The 20,405-nt window shown below is 48.4% G+C and overlaps 2 protein-coding genes across 2 annotated transcripts in view; both read right to left on the reverse strand.

Moving 5' to 3' along the window:
- The window catches only part of LOC148129444 (uncharacterized), a 31,483-nt gene extending 16,712 nt beyond the window's left edge, over positions 1-14,771 (reverse strand). The window contains exon 1 of the mRNA XM_087944008.1: positions 14,044-14,771. The gene's annotated coding sequence lies outside the window, so the exon portion shown is untranslated. The remainder of the gene's footprint in view (positions 1-14,043) is intronic.
- Positions 1,994-17,998, reverse strand: LOC113432591 (uncharacterized). Its single transcript, XM_087944038.1, is given in 9 exon segments — positions 1,994-3,009; positions 3,325-3,757; positions 3,833-3,995; positions 8,122-8,719; positions 8,722-9,111; positions 9,196-9,774; positions 16,192-17,097; positions 17,340-17,784; positions 17,978-17,998. Coding segments are annotated over 8 exon segments (4,257 nt in total). The 5' UTR covers positions 17,656-17,784; positions 17,978-17,998; the 3' UTR covers positions 1,994-2,137.
- Positions 17,999-20,405: the final 2,407 nt, after the last annotated feature.

Below are 20,405 nucleotides of genomic sequence, written 5' to 3' on the forward strand. Positions count from 1 at the left end.
TCAAGAAAGGATTTCTTTATCAGCTTCCCCTCCCCCTTTTCTTCTTCCACTGGAGAAATGACAGATACACAGATCTGACACTTGGAGGTCTTCTAGTCCAGGGGTCGCCAACCTTTTGGACCTCGGGGACCACCAAACTCATAATTTTAAATCCCAGGGACCACTAATATGAATTTTGACTGATGGTGGCTTGTTGACGTTGGTGACAGAGAGAGAGATAGATCTGATCTAACCTCTGTCCCCCTCCCCCTCACACACACAAAAAAGAGGAAGGGGTGGGATTCAAAATGGTTAATGGGGGGGGGGAGCCAGCCAGGTTTACCAGAGAACCATTCAAAATAAAACTAGGAAACCATAGGGAGATGCTCACATTTATTGTAGCCCCAGGAATGGGATAGCCGCTAGTCCTAGGTCTCACATGGCTGTGGAAATGGAATCCAAAAATAAATTGGAGGAAAGGAACTGTAACATTCCAGAGAGACATCATATTTGCAAAAAGTTCAGAGAAAAGGATAAAGAAAGGGACAGAGAACAGAGAATCAGCCATGATCGGACAGTCGGCTGAACCCATTAATATTCCAAATGAGTACCAGGATCTGGCCCAAGCATTTAGTGAGGAAGCTTGTGATGAACTCTCACCCCATCGAGCCGCAGACTGCGCTATCGAAATCCTACCAGGGGCTAAACTCCCAAAACCGCAAATGTAATGCATGATTTTTGTTTTTTCCAGGTAGACCTATCTGTTTTTTAAGGAGGGCAGGATGTCAGATCCATGTTTCTGTCATTTGTTCAGTGGAGGAAGAAAAGGAGGGTGGAGGCTGATAAAGATATCATTTCTTCATGTAACCTTATATCAAATTTGTATAACCCACACATGATAGAATGGAGGGAGAAAAGCCAGATGGCCAGAACCTATCACCTCCAAGAGAGGCACAGCCAGGAGATGAGAAGATCATAAAAAATCCAGTGAGATGTATCTGGGGAATCTCTGGAAAAAGATCGTTCTAAAAAAGGGGGGGGGGAAATTAGGTATGTTCTGGGAAACTGAGAAAGATCGTTCCTACAGAAGGGGTGGGAGGGGAATTAACACACTGGCTTTTGTTTTTCTAAATACACATCGAGATAAGGGGAGGGGTTCCAATTATGAATTGTCTCATCTCAATAAAGGATTCCTTTTGATATGTTTGGTTCTCAGAAGTTCATTGTTATTAATTGAATGGGAAAAAGTTCTATAGCCTGACAGTGGCAGAGAGAGATGTGATCTAACCTCTCCCCCCAACACACAAACAAAGAGGAAGGGGTTGGATTCAAAATGGTTAATCAGTTTTGTGGGCGTGGTCTAATTTGTGGGTGTGGCTTGGTAATGTGACTGGCTGGCATGGCTTGTATGCAAATATTATATTTATGGAAATGTTGAATTTTTTATAAAGAAAAGAGCAACTTTTACCCAAAATCAGGCAAAGGAGGCAGGCAGATTGAGTTGCTCACAGAAGTAGATTCACTCAGAGATCTACCATTCTCCTATTGGCTACCTGAGTCTTACATTATATTTGCTGGCAAACAAACTCACAGAATTAGGTAAGTGGCCGCTGCCAGGTGAAGAGATGGACAAGGGGCGTGTGCAAGAGATCAGATGCAGGTCAGGGAGAGTACCCGAGTGGGTGGGGTGGCTGAGAGGTTCCAGATAGCTAGGCAGTGTGCAGCAGATGTCGGGGAGGGTGGGCAAGCGGCCAATGCCTGGTTGCAGAGGACAGGAAGGATGTGCAGATTGGGGGGCAACCATGCAATATGACATTCCCTGCTGGATTCCCCACCGACTTTCACCCTGCAAGCTGTGGGAGTGTTGTGGCAGAGTTGGTGCAAGCTCTCCACAAGTTGGAGGAAGGGAGATCAAGAAGACCAAGGAACAAACACGCAGCAGTTTTGGGGGTTAATTGATGTCAGGGTCAAGAACTTTTGTAAACTATTTCAAACTGACACTGCAAAAGGGAAATAAGTTTTTAGACATTTTAATTATTTAACAAAAAAAATCATGGACATAAGAGACTGGCGTCATAGTGTGTATCAAAGCTGCTCCTATGATTGAAGATTTTTCCACACTCCTTGCATTTAAATAATTGATCTCTTGAGGGGATGTTTAGATGCATTTTAAGATTTCCATTTGTTTTGAAAAAATTTTCACATTCCGGGCACTGATATTCTTTCCTCCCTCCTGGATCCTTCGGGGTCTCCCGGGTCTTCCGAAGGACTCTCCGTCCTCCGGGCATTTATTCAAATGGACCTTTTGATGTCTATGAAGGTTTCCACTCATATTGAAGCTCTTTCCACACTCCAGACATTTATAACGTTTCTCTCCTGTGTGGATTCTTTGGTGTGTGTAAAGGCTGCTGCTATGTCTGAAGCTCTTTCCACACTCCAGGCATTTATATGGTTTCTCTCCTGTGTGGATTCTTTGGTGCGTGTAAAGAGCGCTGCTATATCTGAAGCTCTTTCCACACTCCAGGCATTTATAAGGTTTCTCTCCTGTGTGGATCTTTTGATGTCTATAAAGGCTTCCCCTCTCACTGAACCTCTTTCCACACTCCAGGCATTTATGAGGTTTCTGTCCTGAGTGCATCCTTAAGTGCCTTTGAAGATGTGAATTTGTTTTGAAGCGTTTTTCGCATTCCGGGCACTGATATTCCTTTCCTCCCTCCTGGATCCTTTGCGGAATCCCGGGTCTTTCAATGGACCCTCCACCCTCCAGGCATTTATTCAGTTTCTCTCTCCAGTGGATCTTTTGATGTCTACAAAGGGTTCCCAACTGTCTGAAGCTCTTTCCACACTCTGGGCACTTATAACGTTTCTCCCCTGTGTGGATCCTTTGATGTGTATAAAGGCTTCTCCTCTGACTGAAGCTCATTCCACACTCCAGGCATTTATTTGGTTTGTCTCCAAGCTGGATTGTTTCATGTTTGCAAGGGCTGCTCCCATCATTGAGGTTCTTTCCACACTCCGCGCATTTATGAGGTTTCTCTCCAGTGTGGATGCTTAGATGGCTTTGAAGATGGTCTTTTCTTCTGAAGGATTTTTCCCATTCCGGGCACTGAAATTCCTTTCCTCCCTCTTGGATCCTTTGGGGCCTACTGGGTATTCTGAAGGACTCTACACCCTTTAAGCATTGATTCGAATGGATCTTTTGATGTCTATGAAGGTTTCCACTCCTACTGAAGCTCTTTCCACATTCCAGGCATTTATGAGGTTTCTGTCCCGAGTGGATCATTAGATGCCTACAAAGGTGATGCTTCAGAGAGAAGCTCTTTCCACACTCCAGGCATTTATAAGGTTTCTCTCCTGTGTGGATTCTTTTGTGTACGTAAAGGCTGCTGCTATGTCTGAAGCTCTTTCCACACTTCAGGCATTTGTGAGGTTTTTCTCCTGTGTGGATTCTTTGGTGTGCGTAAAGTCTGCTGGTATGACTGAAGCTCTTTCCACATTCCAGGCATTTATGAGGTTTTTCTCCTGTGTGGATCTTTTGATGTCTGGAAAGTTTGCTTCTCTCACTGAAGCTCTTTCCGCACTCCAAGCACTTATAAGGTTTCTCTCCTGAGTGGGTCCTTTGATGCTTATAAAGGTATTCATTCAGAGAGAAGCTCTTTCCACACTCCAAGCATTTATGAGGTTTCTGTCCTGAGTGAATGCTTAGGTGCCTTTGAAGAAGTGAACTAGTTTTGAAAGATTTTTCGCATTCCGGGCACTGAAATCTCTTTCCTCCCTCCTGGATCCTTTGGGGATTCCTGGGTTTTCTGAAGGACCCTCTGCCTTCCAGGCATTGCTTCTGTTTCTTTCTCCAGTGGATCCTTTGATGTCTAGAAAGGTTTCCCAACTGTCTGAAGCTGTTTTCACACTCCAGGCATTTATATGGTTTCTCTCCTGGGTGGATTATTTGATGTGTAGAAAGGCTGCTCCTATAATTGAAGCTTTTTCCACACTCCAAGCATTTAAATGATTGGTCTCTTGAGTGGATGTTTAGATGCACTTTAAGATTTCCATTTGTTGTGAAAGATTTTTCGCATTCCGGGCACTGAAATCTCTTTCCTCCCTCCTGGATCCTTCGGGGCCTCCCGGATCTTCTGAGGGACCCTCCGCCCTCCAGGCCCGTTTCGGGGTCTTCGCTCGTGTCCTCCCCGCATCGCCCTCCGGGCAGCCGCCTTTGCCTGGGCCTCCCTGGGCTCATCCCACATGCAGCCCAGGGGCCTCGAGGCCTTTCCCCGCCGTCTCCCAGGGAACCCGCGACGGGGCCGAGCAGGGCTGCTCTGCGGGGGCCGCTCTCCTCCTCCTCCCGGGCAGCTCCTCCATCCTCCTGAGGGGGAGAAAGAGAGGCGGGTTACGGCTGCGTCCCCTTCCCCGCAGGGGAGGCCCAGGCCTCCCCCTCCGCCTCTCACGGGGATTCCGGGCCTGCTTGAGGCAGACCCGGCCTCCCTCCAAGCGTCGCCCCCGCCAGTCTAGGCCTCGGACTCCCAGGCCTCCCTTCTCATGAAAAAAACCACCCCGGACTGCGATTCCCAGCATCCCCTGCGCCAAACCTGCATCATCCGGGCTCTTCTATCTCCGATTCCGGCAGCGGCCTCCTTCCCGTCTAATTTCCGGAGGCTACACGCCCTTTTCCCCGGAAGCTCCGCCTGTGCCAATGGAGGAACCGCCCCGAGCAGCCTTTCTGCCAATCGGCGTCCTCCTTTCTGTAACGAGCCGGGGGGCGCCTGCGCAGTGCTGCATGTCTGCCTGTTCCCCCGCGTCCAGTCTTGCGGAGGTCGGGGGTCCCTGTTTGGGCTGCGGCTTTCCCCCTCCGGGGTCTCCCCAGGCAAGGCGGGGCGGGCGGGGGCACATCCAGGGAGGTGAAGCTGAAGGGGCTCCGCTTCCTCCTGGGGGACTCCGGCCAGGCTCCTCCGCGGCCTCCAGGTAGCGAGGGGACCCCCAATCTAGCTCCCTCGCCCCCTTTTCCCGCCTCCTCCCCCAGAAGCCCCCTTAATATTCCTCTGCTGACCTCCAGGAAGGCGAAGCTTTTCCTCCGCGGCTCCTCGGGAGGTTGCGCCCCGTGAGCCCCCCCAGCTCTGCGTGTCCCCCCGTTGAATGCCCCCCTCCCTCCCCAGGAAGAGGGACCCGGGGCTGCAGGGCCCCCCGCCTCGAGGGGGCTTTTCCCTTTAATGCGGTGCCCCAAAGGCTGGAGGGGCTCCTGGTCCTGCTGCTTCTCCTTGGAGCAGTTCCATAGCTTTTTAATTTTACATCTCCCGCCCCCCACCCCCACATCCAGCCAAAAGCCACTTTTGAGGTCTGAAGTCATTTTAATCTTCTTGTTTTTGCACTCAATATCTGAGATAATCTGATGCTGGAGCCCAGTGAGGTTCTCAAGGTGGTTTTGGACCTATGCAGGAAGCTCCCTTGTCAGCTAACAGAATAAGAACAACCGAGCTGGAAGGGACCTTGGTGTCAGGCGACCGAACTTTTCCCATTCACTCAACTAGAATGAACTTCTGAAAATGATGAGACAATTCCTGTAGGAGTTCAAAACAGGGACTGAGGTCCCTCAGGCATACAGGGATGCAAAAGGGAGGTTAGAACCCCTCCCCTTATCTCGATGTGTATTTAGTGAAACAAAAGCCAATATGTTAATTCCTCCCCCCCCCTTTTGTAAGGAAGGATCTTTTTCACAATTTCCCCCCACCCCCTTTTTAGAATGAACTTTTCCAGAGATTCCCAGGACACATCTCACTGGAATTTTTATGATCTTCTCATCTCCTGGCTGTGCCTCTCAGAGGTGATAGGTTCTGGCCATCTGGCTTTTCCCCTTCCATTGTATCATGTGTGGGTTATACAAATTCGATATAAGATTAGATATATTCAGGTTACATCAAGAAAGGATTTCTTTATCAGCTTCCCCTCCCCCTTTTCTTCTTCCACTGGAGAAATGACAGATACACAGATCTGACACTTGGAGGTCTTCTAGTCCAGGGGTCGCCAACCTTTTGGACCTCGGGGACCACCAAACTCATAATTTTAAATCCCAGGGACCACTAATATGAATTTTGACTGATGGTGGCTTGTTGACGTTGGTGACAGAGAGAGAGGAGATCTGATCTAACCTCTGTCCCCCCCCCACACACACAAAAAAGAGGAAGGGGTGGGATTCAAAATGGTTAATGGGGGGGGGGAGCCAGCCAGGTTTACCAGAGAACCATTCAAAATAAAACTAGGAAACCATAGGGAGATGCTCACATTTATTGTAGCTTCAGGAATGGGATAGCCGCTAGTCCTAGGTCTCACATGGCTGCGGAAATGGAATCCAAAAATAAATTGGAGGAAAGGAACTGTAACATTCCAGAGAGACATCATATTTGCAAAAAGCTCAGAGAAAAGGATAAAGAAAGGGACAGAGAACAGAGAATCAGCCATGACTGGACAGTCGGCTGAACCCATTAATATTCCAAATGAGTACCAGGATCTGACCCAAGCATTTAGTGAGGAAGCTTGTGATGAACTCCCACCCCATCGAGCCACAGACTGCGCTATCGAAATCCTACCAGGGGCTAAACTCCCAAAACCGCAAATATAATGCATGATTTTTGTTTTTTCCAGGTAGACCTATCTGTTTTTTAAGGAGGGCAGGATGTCAGATCCATGTATCTGTCATTTGTTCAGTGGAAGAAGAAAAGGAGGGTGGAGGCTGATAAAGATATCGTTTCTTCATGTAACCTTCTATCAAATTTGTATAACCCACACGTGATAAAATGGAGGGAGAAAAGCCAGATGGCCAGAACCTATCACCTCCAAGAGAGGCACAGCCAGGAGATGAGAAGATCATAAAAAATCCAGTGAGATGTATCTGGGGAATCTCTGGAAAAAGATCGTTCTAAAAAGGGGGGGAAATTAGGTATGTTCTGGGAAACTGAGAAAGATCGTTCCTACAGAAGGGGTGGGAGGGGAATTAACACACTGGCTTTTGTTTTTCTAAATACACATCGAGATAAGGGAGGGGTTCCAATTATGAATTGTCTCATCTCAATAAAGGATTCCTTTTGATATGTTTGGTTCTCAGAAGTTCATTGTTATTAATTGAATGGGAAAAAGTTCTATAGCCTGACAGTGGCAGAGAGAGATGTGATCTAACCTCTCCCCCAACACACAAACAAAGAGGAAGGGGTTGGATTCAAAATGGTTAATCAGTTTTGTGGGCGTGGTCTAATTTGTGGGTGTGGCTTGGTAATGTGACTGGCTGGCATGGCTTGTATGCAAATATTATATTTATGGAAATGTTGAATTTTTATAAAGAAAAGAGCAACTTTTACCCAAAATCAGGCAAAGGAGGCAGGCAGATTGAGTTGCTCACAGAAGTAGATTCACTCAGAGATCTACCATTCTCCTATTGGCTACCTGAGTCTTACATTATATTTGCTGGCAAACAAACTCACAGAATTAGGTAAGTGGCCGCTGCCAGGTGAAGAGATGGACAAGGGGCGTGTGCAAGAGATCAGATGCAGGTCAGGGAGAGTACCCGAGTGGGTGGGGTGGCTGAGAGGTTCCAGATAGCTAGGCAGTGTGCAGCAGATGTCGGGAGGGTGGGCAAGCGGCCAATGCCTGGTTGCAGAGGACAGGAAGGATGTGCAGATTGGGGGCAACCATGCAATATGACATTCCCTGCTGGATTCCCCACCGACTTTCACCCTGCAAGCTGTGGGAGTGTTGTGGCAGAGTTGGTGCAAGCTCTCCACAAGTTGGAGGAAGGGAGATCAAGAAGACCAAGGAACAAACACGCAGCAGTTTTGGGGGTTAATTGATGTCAGGGTCAAGAACTTTTGTAAACTATTTCAAACTGACACTGCAAAAGGGAAATAAGTTTTTAGACATTTTAATTATTTAACAAAAAAATCATGGACATAAGAGACTGGCGTCATAGTGTGTATCAAAGCTGCTCCTATGATTGAAGATTTTTCCACACTCCTTGCATTTAAATAATTGATCTCTTGAGGGGATGTTTAGATGCATTTTAAGATTTCCATTTGTTTTGAAAAAATTTTCACATTCCGGGCACTGATATTCTTTCCTCCCTCCTGGATCCTTCGGGGTCTCCCGGGTCTTCCGAAGGACTCTCCGTCCTCCGGGCATTTATTCAAATGGACCTTTTGATGTCTATGAAGGTTTCCACTCATATTGAAGCTCTTTCCACACTCCAGACATTTATAACGTTTCTCTCCTGTGTGGATTCTTTGGTGTGTGTAAAGGCTGCTGCTATGTCTGAAGCTCTTTCCACACTCCAGGCATTTATATGGTTTCTCTCCTGTGTGGATTCTTTGGTGCGTGTAAAGAGCGCTGCTATATCTGAAGCTCTTTCCACACTCCAGGCATTTATAAGGTTTCTCTCCTGTGTGGATCTTTTGATGTCTATAAAGGCTTCCCCTCTCACTGAACCTCTTTCCACACTCCAGGCATTTATGAGGTTTCTGTCCTGAGTGCATCCTTAAGTGCCTTTGAAGATGTGAATTTGTTTTGAAGCGTTTTTCGCATTCCGGGCACTGATATTCCTTTCCTCCCTCCTGGATCCTTTGCGGAATCCCGGGTCTTTCAATGGACCCTCCACCCTCCAGGCATTTATTCAGTTTCTCTCTCCAGTGGATCTTTTGATGTCTACAAAGGGTTCCCAACTGTCTGAAGCTCTTTCCACACTCTGGGCACTTATAACGTTTCTCCCTGTGTGGATCCTTTGATGTGTATAAAGGCTTCTCCTCTGACTGAAGCTCATTCCACACTCCAGGCATTTATTTGGTTTGTCTCCAAGCTGGATTGTTTCATGTTTGCAAGGGCTGCTCCCATCATTGAGGTTCTTTCCACACTCCGCGCATTTATGAGGTTTCTCTCCAGTGTGGATGCTTAGATGGCTTTGAAGATGGTCTTTTCTTCTGAAGGATTTTTCCCATTCCGGGCACTGAAATTCCTTTCCTCCCTCTTGGATCCTTTGGGGCCTACTGGGTATTCTGAAGGACTCTACACCCTTTAAGCATTGATTCGAATGGATCTTTTGATGTCTATGAAGGTTTCCACTCCTACTGAAGCTCTTTCCACATTCCAGGCATTTATGAGGTTTCTGTCCCGAGTGGATCATTAGATGCCTACAAAGGTGATGCTTCAGAGAGAAGCTCTTTCCACACTCCAGGCATTTATAAGGTTTCTCTCCTGTGTGGATTCTTTTGTGTACGTAAAGGCTGCTGCTATGTCTGAAGCTCTTTCCACACTTCAGGCATTTGTGAGGTTTTTCTCCTGTGTGGATTCTTTGGTGTGCGTAAAGTCTGCTGGTATGACTGAAGCTCTTTCCACATTCCAGGCATTTATGAGGTTTTTCTCCTGTGTGGATCTTTTGATGTCTGGAAAGTTTGCTTCTCTCACTGAAGCTCTTTCCGCACTCCAAGCACTTATAAGGTTTCTCTCCTGAGTGGGTCCTTTGATGCTTATAAAGGTATTCATTCAGAGAGAAGCTCTTTCCACACTCCAAGCATTTATGAGGTTTCTGTCCTGAGTGAATGCTTAGGTGCCTTTGAAGAAGTGAACTAGTTTTGAAAGATTTTTCGCATTCCGGGCACTGAAATCTCTTTCCTCCCTCCTGGATCCTTTGGGGATTCCTGGGTTTTCTGAAGGACCCTCTGCCTTCCAGGCATTGCTTCTGTTTCTTTCTCCAGTGGATCCTTTGATGTCTAGAAAGGTTTCCCAACTGTCTGAAGCTGTTTTCACACTCCAGGCATTTATATGGTTTCTCTCCTGGGTGGATTATTTGATGTGTAGAAAGGCTGCTCCTATAATTGAAGCTTTTTCCACACTCCAAGCATTTAAATGATTGGTCTCTTGAGTGGATGTTTAGATGCACTTTAAGATTTCCATTTGTTGTGAAAGATTTTTCGCATTCCGGGCACTGAAATCTCTTTCCTCCCTCCTGGATCCTTCGGGGCCTCCCGGATCTTCTGAGGGACCCTCCGCCCTCCAGGCCCGTTTCGGGGTCTTCGCTCGTGTCCTCCCCGCATCGCCCTCCGGGCAGCCGCCTTTGCCTGGGCCTCCCTGGGCTCATCCCACATGCAGCCCAGGGGCCTCGAGGCCTTTCCCCGCCGTCTCCCAGGGAACCCGCGACGGGGCCGAGCAGGGCTGCTCTGCGGGGGCCGCTCTCCTCCTCCTCCCGGGCAGCTCCTCCATCCTCCTGAGGGGAGAAAGAGAGGCGGGTTACGGCTGCGTCCCCTTCCCCGCAGGGGAGGCCCAGGCCTCCCCTCCGCCTCTCACGGGGATTCCGGGCCTGCTTGAGGCAGACCCGGCCTCCCTCCAAGCGTCGCCCCCGCCAGTCTAGGCCTCGGACTCCCAGGCCTCCCTTCTCATGAAAAAACCACCCCGGACTGCGATTCCCAGCATCCCCTGCGCCAAACCTGCATCATCCGGGCTCTTCTATCTCCGATTCCGGCAGCGGCCTCCTTCCCGTCTAATTTCCGGAGGCTACACGCCCTTTTCCCCGGAAGCTCCGCCTGTGCCAATGGAGGAACCGCCCCGAGCAGCCTTTCTGCCAATCGGCGTCCTCCTTTCTGTAACGACCGGGGGGCGCCTGCGCAGTGCTGCATGTCTGCCTGTTCCCCGCGTCCAGTCTTGCGGAGGTCGGGGGTCCCTGTTTGGGCTGCGGCTTTCCCCCTCCGGGGTCTCCCCAGGCAAGGCGGGGCGGGCGGGGGCACATCCAGGGAGGTGAAGCTGAAGGGGCTCCGCTTCCTCCTGGGGGACTCCGGCCAGGCTCCTCCGCGGCCTCCAGGTAGCGAGGGGGACCCCCCCAATCTAGCTCCCTCGCCCCCTTTTCCCGCCTCCTCCCCCCAGAAGCCCCCTTAATATTCCTCTGCTGACCTCCAGGAAGGCGAAGCTTTTCCTCCGCGGCTCCTCGGGAGGTTGCGCCCCGTGCAGCCCCCCAGCTCTGCGTGTCCCCCGTTGAATGCCCCCTCCCTCCCCAGGAAGAGGGACCCGGGCTGCAGGGCCCCCCGCCTCGAGGGGGCTTTTCCCTTTAATGCGGTGCCCCAAAGGCTGGAGGGGCTCCTGGTCCTGCTGCTTCTCCTTGGAGCAGTTCCATAGCTTTTTAATTTTACATCTCCCGCCCCCCACCCCCACATCCAGCCAAAAGCCACTTTTGAGGTCTGAAGTCATTTTAATCTTCTTGTTTTTGCACTCAATATCTGAGATAATCTGATGCTGGAGCCCAGTGAGGTTCTCAAGGTGGTTTTGGACCTATGCAGGAAGCTCCCTTGTCAGCTAACAGAATAAGAACAACCGAGCTGGAAGGGACCTTGGTGTCAGGCGACCGAACTTTTCCCATTCACTCAACTAGAATGAACTTCTGAAAATGATGAGACAATTCCTGTAGGAGTTCAAAACAGGGACTGAGGTCCCTCAGGCATACAGGGATGCAAAAGGGAGGTTAGAACCCCTCCCCTTATCTCGATGTGTATTTAGTGAAACAAAAGCCAATATGTTAATTCCTCCCCCCTTTTGTAAGGAAGGATCTTTTTCACAATTTCCCCCACCCCTTTTTAGAATGAACTTTTCCAGAGATTCCCAGGACACATCTCACTGGAATTTTTATGATCTTCTCATCTCCTGGCTGTGCCTCTCAGAGGTGATAGGTTCTGGCCATCTGGCTTTTCCCCTTCCATTGTATCATGTGTGGGTTATACAAATTCGATATAAGATTAGATATATTCAGGTTACATCAAGAAAGGATTTCTTTATCAGCTTCCCCTCCCCCTTTTCTTCTTCCACTGGAGAAATGACAGATACACAGATCTGACACTTGGAGGTCTTCTAGTCCAGGGGTCGCCAACCTTTTGGACCTCAGGGACCACCAAACTCATAATTTTAAATCCCAGGGACCACTAATATGAATTTTGACTGATGGTGGCTTGTTGACGTTGGTGGCAGAGAGAGAGAGAGAGATCTGATCTAACCTCTGTCCCTCACACACACAAAAAAGAGGAAGGGGTGGGATTCAAAATGGTTAATCGGGGGGGAGGGGCAGCCAGGTTTACCAGAGAACCATTCAAAATAAAACTAGGAAACCATAGGGAGATGCTCACATTTATTGTAGCTTCAGGAATGGGATAGCCGCTAGTCCTAGGTCTCACATGGCTGCGGAAATGGAATCCAAAAATAAATTGGAGGAAAGGAACTGTAACATTCCAGAGAGACATCATATTTGCAAAAAGCTCAGAGAAAAGGATAAAGAAAGGGACAGAGAACAGAGAATCAGCCATGACCGGACAGTCGGCTGAACCCATTAATATTCCAAATGAGTACCAGGATCTGGCCCAAGCATTTAGTGAGGAAGCTTGTGATGAACTCCCACCCCATCGAGCCACAGACTGCGCTATCGAAATCCTACCAGGGGCTAAACTCCCAAAACCGCAAATGTAATGCATGATTTTTGTTTTTTCCAGGTAGACCTATCTGTTTTTTAAGGAGGGCAGGATGTCAGATCCATGTATCTGTCATTTGTTCAGTGGAAGAAGAAAAGGAGGGTGGAGGCTGATAAAGATATCGTTTCTTCATGTAACCTTCTATCAAATTTGTATAACCCACACATGATAAAATGGAGGGAGAAAAGCCAGATGGCCAGAACCTATCACCTCCAAGAGAGGCACAGCCAGGAGATGAGAAGATCATAAAAAATCCAGTGAGATGTATCTGGGGAATCTCTGGAAAAAGATCGTTCTAAAAAGGGGGTGGGGGAATTAGGTATGTTCTGGGAAACTGAGAAAGATCGTTCCTACAGAAGGGGTGGGAGGGGAATTAACACACTGGCTTTTGTTTTTCTAAATACACATCGAGATAAGGGGAGGGGTTCTAAATATGAATTGTCTCATCTCAATAAAGGATTCCTTTTGATACGTTTGGTTCTCAGAAGTTCATTGTTATTAATTGAATGGGAAAAAGTTCTATAGCCTGACAGTGGCAGAGAGAGAGAGATGTGATCTAACCTCTCCCCCCAACACACAAACAAAGAGGAAGGGGTTGGATTCAAAATGGTTAATCAGTTTTGTGGGCGTGGTCTAATTTGTGGGTGTGGCTTGGTTATGTGACTGGCTGGCATGGCTTGTATGCAAATATTATATTTATGTAAATGTTGAATTTTTTATAAAGAAAAGAGCAAGTTTTACCCAAAATCAGGCAAAGGAGGCAGGCAGATTGAGTTGCTCACAGAAGCAGATTCACTCAGAGATCTACCATTCTCCTATTGGCTACCTGAGTCTTACATTATATTTGCTTGCAAGCAAACTCACAGAATTAGGTAAGTGGCCGCTGCCAGGTGAAGAGATGGACAAGGGGCGTGTGCAAGAGATCAGATGCAGGTCAGGGAGAGTACCCGAGCGTGTGGGGTGGCTGAGAGGTCGCAGATAGCTAGGCAGTGTGCAGCAGATGTCGGGGAGGGTGGGCAAGCGGCCAATGCCTGGTTGCAGAGGACAGGGAGGATGTGCAGATTGGGGGGCAACCATGCAACATGACATTCCCTGCTGGATTCCCCACCGACTTTCTCCCTGCAAGCTGTGGGAGTGTTGTGGCAGAGTTGGTGCAAGCTCTCCACAAGTTGGAGGAAGGGAGGAGATCAAGAAGACCAAGGAACAAACAGGCAGCAGTTCTGGAGCACCTTGGAAGGCCACGTAGCTCTGGGATTGAAAAAGCAGCTGAGTTGCAGCACAAAACCCAGTCTTTGCCCAGCCAAACAATGGCTTTACAGGACAACCTGTAAAGGAAATCGTAAAACGGTCTTGTTCAGACGTTTACTTGGGGTATTTGGGCTGAGAGTCTTATCTATTACTTATCTATTACTGTATGCCTGCGAGCCTCTTAGATTCTGCTTTGAATAGTGCTGGAATCATCTTTCAATAAAGATTTCCTTTTGAAATATATAGTTTTCAGAAGTTCATTCTTTTCGGTTGAAGGGGAAAAAGTCCAGTGCTTACATAGCCATTCAAAGTTATAACGGCATTGAAAAAAGTGACTTAGGACCGTTTTTTAGTTCCGACCTTTGTAGCATACCCATCAACCTGTGAAGAAAATTCAGGCACTTTGCAACTGACTCATACTTATGACCATGGCTGTGTCCCGGGGTACATGTGATCCCCTTTAGAGACCTGACAAGCAACGTCAGTGGGGGAACCAGATTCGCTTAACAACCGGATTACTCACTTATCAACTTCAGTGATACATTTGTGGCAGGAATGGCTGTAAAATGGGGCAAAACTCACTTAACAAAATGTCTCACTTAACAACAGAAATTTTGGGTTTGTGGTCATAAGTCGTGGATCACCTGTAACCCTTCCTTTCTAAACCTCCCACAGTGAGGTAAAGCGCTATGGGGCAGAATATAAGCCTAAACGCTATTATATCAGTGTGTCCATTGTGACCGAAGGACCTTCCACTCTCAGGCATGTTTATGGTTTTCCTCCCACGTGAATCCTTTGATGTCGACGGAGGCATCCACTAAGAGTAAAGCTCTTTCCGCAGTCAAGGCATTTTTATGGTTTCTCCCCCCCTCCCACCCGGATTTAGCACCAGTGAGGATGATGATTCATAAGACACCACTGGTGGGCATGAAATTTAACAGGCATCCCACAGTAACTGGGGTTATTCTTGGCCCAGATTTGGAGCTACATGTAGGAGTGCGGTCTAGAAAGAACCACACAGGGTACCAAAGTGAGATGTGTCACCATGGCCCTAGAAGGTGCCACTTCACAGTGGAGTCACTGCCCACAACGATAGCTGAGAAACTTCAACCGCTTCATGGCGTGCTCTGCAAGCGGTTCAAGGACCCCCTGGCCAACCATAAAGATGGCATCAAGACCATTAGCCAGGGATGGAGAGGAGCTGCCGAGTATATCCAAGAGGTTCGTGCCCTGGCTCGCAGGTTCACTGACTGGCCACAAGACATCCTGGTTGGCTGCTTCCAAGGGGGGTTAATTGATGCCAGGGTCAAGAACTTTTGAAAACGATTTCAAACTGACGCTTTGCAAAAGGGAAATAAGTTTTTAGACATTTTTATTATTTAACAAAAAAAATCATGGACATAAGAGACTGACATTATAGTATGTATCAAAGCTGCTCCTATGATTGAAGTTTTTCCCACACTCCTGACATTTAATTGATTGATCTCTTGAGTGGATGCTTAGATACATTTTAAGATTTCCATTTGTTTTGAAGGATTTTTCACATTCCGGGCACTGATATTCTTTCCCCCCTCCTGGATCCTTCGAGGTCTCCTGGGTCTTCCGAAGGACACTCCGCCCTCCGGACATTTACTCAAATGGACCTTTTGATGTCTATGAAGGTTTCCACTCATATTGAAGCTCTTTACTCATATTGAAGCTCCTTCCACACTCGACATTTCTAACGTTTCTCTCATGTGTGGATTCTTTGGTGTGTGTAAAGTCTGCTGCTATGTCTGAAGCGCTTTCCACATTCCAGGGATTTATATGGTTTCTCTCCTGTGTGGATTCTTTGGTGTGTGTAAAGAGTGCTGCTATATCTGAAGCTCTTTCCACACTCCAGGCATTTATGAGGTTTCTGTCCCGAGTGGATGATTAGATGGCTCTGAAGATGGTCGTTTCTTTTGAAGGATTTTTCACATTCTGGGCACTGATATTTAGGCATTTGTGAGGTTTTTCTCCTGTGTGGATTCTTTGGTGTCTATAAAGGCTGCTACTCTGACTGAAGTTCTTTCCACATTCCAGGCATTTATGAGGTTTTTCTCCTGTGTGGATCCTTTGATGTCTATAAAGGCATTCCCTCTCACTGAAGCTCTTTCCACATTCCAGGCATTTATGAGGTTTCTGTCCCGAGTGGATCATTAGATGCCTACAAGGTGATGCTTCAGAGAAGCTCTTTCCACACTCCAGGCATTTATAAGATTTCCTCCTGTGTGGATTCTTTTGTGTACGTAAAGGTTGCTGCTATGTCTGAAGCTCTTTCCACACTTCAGGCATTTGTGAGGTTTTTCTCCTGTGTGGATTCTTTGGTGTGCGTAAAGCCTGCTGGCATGACTGAAGCTCTTTCCACATTCCAGGCATTTATGAGGTTTTTCTCCTGTGTGGATCTTTTGATGTCTATAAAGGCATCCCCTCTCACTGAAGCTCTTTCCACATTCCAGGCATTTATGAGGTTTTTCTCCTGTGTGGATCCTTTGATGTCTATAAAGGCATCCCCTCTCACTGAAGCTCTTTCCACATTCCAGGCATTTATGAGGTTTCTGTCCTGAGTGGACGCTTAGATGCCTTTGCAGTTGTCCATTTGTTTTGAAGGATTTTTCACAATCAGAGCATTGATATTTCTTTCCTCCCTCCTGGATCCTTTGGGGATTCCCAGGTCTTCCAAAGGACTCTCCGCCCTCCAGACATTTATTCAGTTCCTCTCCCCAGTGGATCTTTTGATGTCTATAAAGGTTTCCCAACAGACTGAATCTATTTCCACACTCAAAGCATTCAAACGGTTTCTCTTTTGAGTGGCTTCTTAGATGCTTTTGAAGATAACTGTTTTTTATGAAGGATTTTTCACATTCCAGGCACTGAAATGTTTTCTGTCCTGAGTGGATCATTAGATGCCTATAAAGGTGATGCTTCAGAGAGAAGCTCTTTCCACACTCCAGGCATTTATGAGGCTTTTCTCCAGTGTGGATTATTTGATGTGTAGAAAGGTTGCTCCTATAATTGAAGCTTTTTCCACACTCCAGGCATTTAAATGATCGATCTCTTGAGTGGATGCTTAGATGCACTTTAAGATGTCCATTTCTTTTGAAGGATTTTTCGCATTCCGGGCACTGAAATCTCTTTTCTCCCTCCTGGATCCTTTGGGGATTCCTCAGTCTTCTGAAGGACCCTCCACCCTCCAGGCATTTATTCGCTTTCTCTCTCAAGTGGATCTTTTGATGTCTGGAAAGGTTGCTTCTCTCACTGAAGCTCTTTCCGCACTCCAAGCACTTATAAGGTTTCTCTCCTGAGTGGGTCTTTTGATGCTTATAAAGGTGATGCTTCAGAGAGAAGCTCTTTCCACACTCCAGGCATTTATGAGGTTTCTGTCCTGAGTGGATCCTTAGGTGCCTTTGAAGAAGTGAACTTGTTTTGAAGGATTTTTCGCATTCCGGGCACTGAAATCTCTTTCCTTCCTCCTGGATCCTTTGGGGATTCCTGGGTCTTCTGAAGGACCCTCTGCCTTCCAGGCATTGCTTCTGTTTCTTTCTCCAGTGGATCCTTTGATGTCTAGAAAGGTTTCCCAACTGTCTGAAGCTGTTTTCACACTCCAGGCATTTAGAGGCTTTTCTCCCGTGTGGATTATTTGATGTGTAGAAAGGCTGCTCCTATAATTGAAGCTTTTTCCACACTCCAGGCATTTAAATGATTGATCTCTTGAGTGGATGTTTAGATGCACTTTAAGATTTCCATTTGTTGTGAAAGATTTTTCGCATTCCGGGCACTGAAATCTCTTTCCTTCCTCCTGGGTCCTTCGGGGCCTCCCGGGTCTTCTGAGGGACCCTCCGCCCTCCAGGCCCGTCTCGGGGTCTTCGCTCGTGTCCTTCTCCCCGCATCGGCCTCCGGGCAGCCGCCTTTGCCTGGGTCTCCCTGGGCTCATCCCACATGCAGCCCAGGGGCCTCGAGGCCTTTCCCCGCCGTCTCCCGGGGAACCCGCGACGGGGCCGGGCAGGGCTGCTCCGCGGGGGCCGCTCTCCTCCTCCTCCTCCTGTGCGGCTCCTCCATCCTCCTGAGGGGGAGAAAGAGAGGCGGGTCACGGCTGCGTCCCCTTCCCCGCACGGGAGGCCCAGGCCTCCGCCTCCGCCTCTCACGGGCCTTCCGGGCTTCCTTGAGGTGGACCCGGCCTCCCTCCAAGCGTCGCCCCCGCCCCCGCCAATCTAGGCCTCGGACTCCCAGGCCTCCCTTCTCATGAAAAAAACCACCCCGGACTGCGACTCCCAGCATCCCCTGCGCCAAACCTGCATCATCCGGGCTCTTCTATCGCCGATTCCGGCAGCGGCCTCCTTGCCCGTCTAATTTCCGGAGGCTACACGCCCTTTTCCCCGGAAGCTCCGCCTGTGCCAATGGAGGAACCGCCCCGAGCAGCCTTTCTGCCAATCGGCGTCCTCCTTTCTGTAACGAGCCGGGGGGCGCCTGCGCAGTGCTGAATGTCTGCCTGTTCCCCGCGTCCAGTCTTGCGGAGGTCGGGGTCCCTGTTTGGGCTGCGGCTTTCCCCCTCCGGGGTCTCCCCTAGGGAAGCGGGGGAGGCTGGGGCACATCCAGGCAGGTGAAGCTGAAGGGGCTCCGCTTCCTCCTGGGGGACTCCGGCCAGGCTCCTCCGCGGCCTCCAGGTAGCGAGGGGACCCCCAATCTAGCTCCCTCGCCCCCTTTTCCCGCCTCCTCCCCCCAGAAGCCCCCCTTAATATTCCTCTGCTGACCTCCAGGAAGGCGAAGCTTTTCCTCCGCGGCTCCTCGGGAGGTTGCGCCCCGTGCAGCCCCCCAGCTCTGCGTGTCCCCCGTTGAATGCCCCCTCCCTCCCCAGGAAGAGGGACCCGGGGCTGCAGGGCCCCCGCCTCGAGGGGGCTTTTCCCTTTAATGCGGTGCCCCAAAGGCTGGAGGGGCTCCTGGTCCTGCTGCTTCTCCTTGGAGCAGTTCCATAGCTTTTTAACTTTACATCTCCCGCCCCCCCACCTCCCGCCAAAAGCCACTTTTGAGGTCTGAAGTCATTTTAATGTTCTTGTTTTTGCACTCAATATCTGAGATAATCTGATGCTGGAGCCCAGTGAGGTTCTCAAGGTGGTTTGGGGGGGGGGGGAAAAAAGAAGAAGGGGGGGGGGGGGGGGGGGGGGGGTTTTTACCGGCTTGGGGGAGGGGGGGGTTTTTTATAGGGGGGGGGGGGGTGGTGGGGGGGGGGGGGGGGGGGGGGGGGTTTTTGGGTGTTTTTTTTTTTTTTTTTGTGGGGGGGGTTGGGGGTTTGGGGGGGATAATTTTAAATTATTTAAAAAAAAAAAAAAAAAGGGGGGGTTTTGTTTTATTTATTTATTTTAATTTTAAGGGAAAGTGTAATAGGGAAGGGGAGGGGGGGGTTGTGGGGGGTGGGGGGGGTTTTTTTTTTTTTTTTTTTTTTTTTTTTTTTTTTTTTTTGGGTGGGGTTTTTTTTTAAATAAATAATATTTTTCCGCTTTAAAATTTATATTCAATTCTCCTCATTCAGATATGTTGCGTTTCATCTATTTCTATGGGGTCAAAGGGGTGAAGTGAAGACAGCCAAAATCATGTGATTTATGTTCTTTGCATTGGGCATTAAAGCAACTAGATTAGGCTAGTTTGCATCATGACACTGCAGTTTCCTCCTTGGCTGCTGGGTCTTCCCTTGGGACCAGCCTCAACCCAAGGTCTCCATGGAGGGGAAATGGCAGCCTTTGAACCCACCAGTAAGTGTCTCCCACCATTCTTTCGCAGGATATCCGCTCCCGTCCATATTGTCTAATAAAGCATTGCAGTGAACCTAGATTTGCTTTGGGTCTTGTTTTTTAATTGAAATTGCACAAAACAGTGTATAATAGGGCAAAAATCTTTTTGAAGCAATGTACCTCTATAAGATGTATCCAAAGTAGAGGGCCCATCCTTGCTTTCGGGTTGAAATTTGGAAATGTTGAGGCTGTTTTAGAACTGCCATGCAGCTGCGGCCAAAGCAGGATCATTTCCAACGCTTGCGGAAAGCTTGTCACAATGCAATAGAGAAGCTGGCAGGAAGTCAATTCCGATGGCCAATGCTCCTTTGCCAACTTCCCACAAGCCAAGTCAGGCAGGTAAGTGGCCGCTGCCAGGTGAAGAGATGGTCCAGGGGTGTGTACAAGAGTTCAGATGCAGGCCAGGGAGAGTACACAAGCGTGTGGGGTGGCTGAGAGGTCGCAGATATTTAGGTAGTATGGTCAGGCCTCTGCATTGTCCCGGGGTTGCGTGATCCCCTTTTGCGGCCTTTTCACAAGCAAAGCCAATGGGGAAACCCAATTCACTTAACTCTGTCACTAATTTAACCCCTGCAGTGATTCACCTCACAAATGTGGCAAGAAAAGTCATAAAATGGGACAAAGGTCACTTAGAATAGAATACTTTATTGGCCAAGTGTGACTGGACACACAAGGAATTTGTCTTGGTGCAAATGCTCTCAGTGTACTTAAAAGAAGATACATTCATCAAGAGTTGAGAATCATCAGGTGCAACACTTAATGATAGTCATAGGGAAGAATAAGCAATCATACTAGGAAACAATAAAAGTCCTTAGGATACAAGTGACAAAGTTACAGCCATACAGGCACAAGTGGGAGGGGATGGGTGATAAGTAGTGATGAGAAGATTAATAGTAAT

Source organism: Notechis scutatus, chromosome 15 (assembly GCF_049901735.1).
Source record: "Notechis scutatus isolate UNSWTSFEM ecotype Mainland chromosome 15, rNotScu1.2, whole genome shotgun sequence".
Lineage (NCBI taxonomy): Eukaryota > Metazoa > Chordata > Lepidosauria > Squamata > Elapidae > Notechis > Notechis scutatus.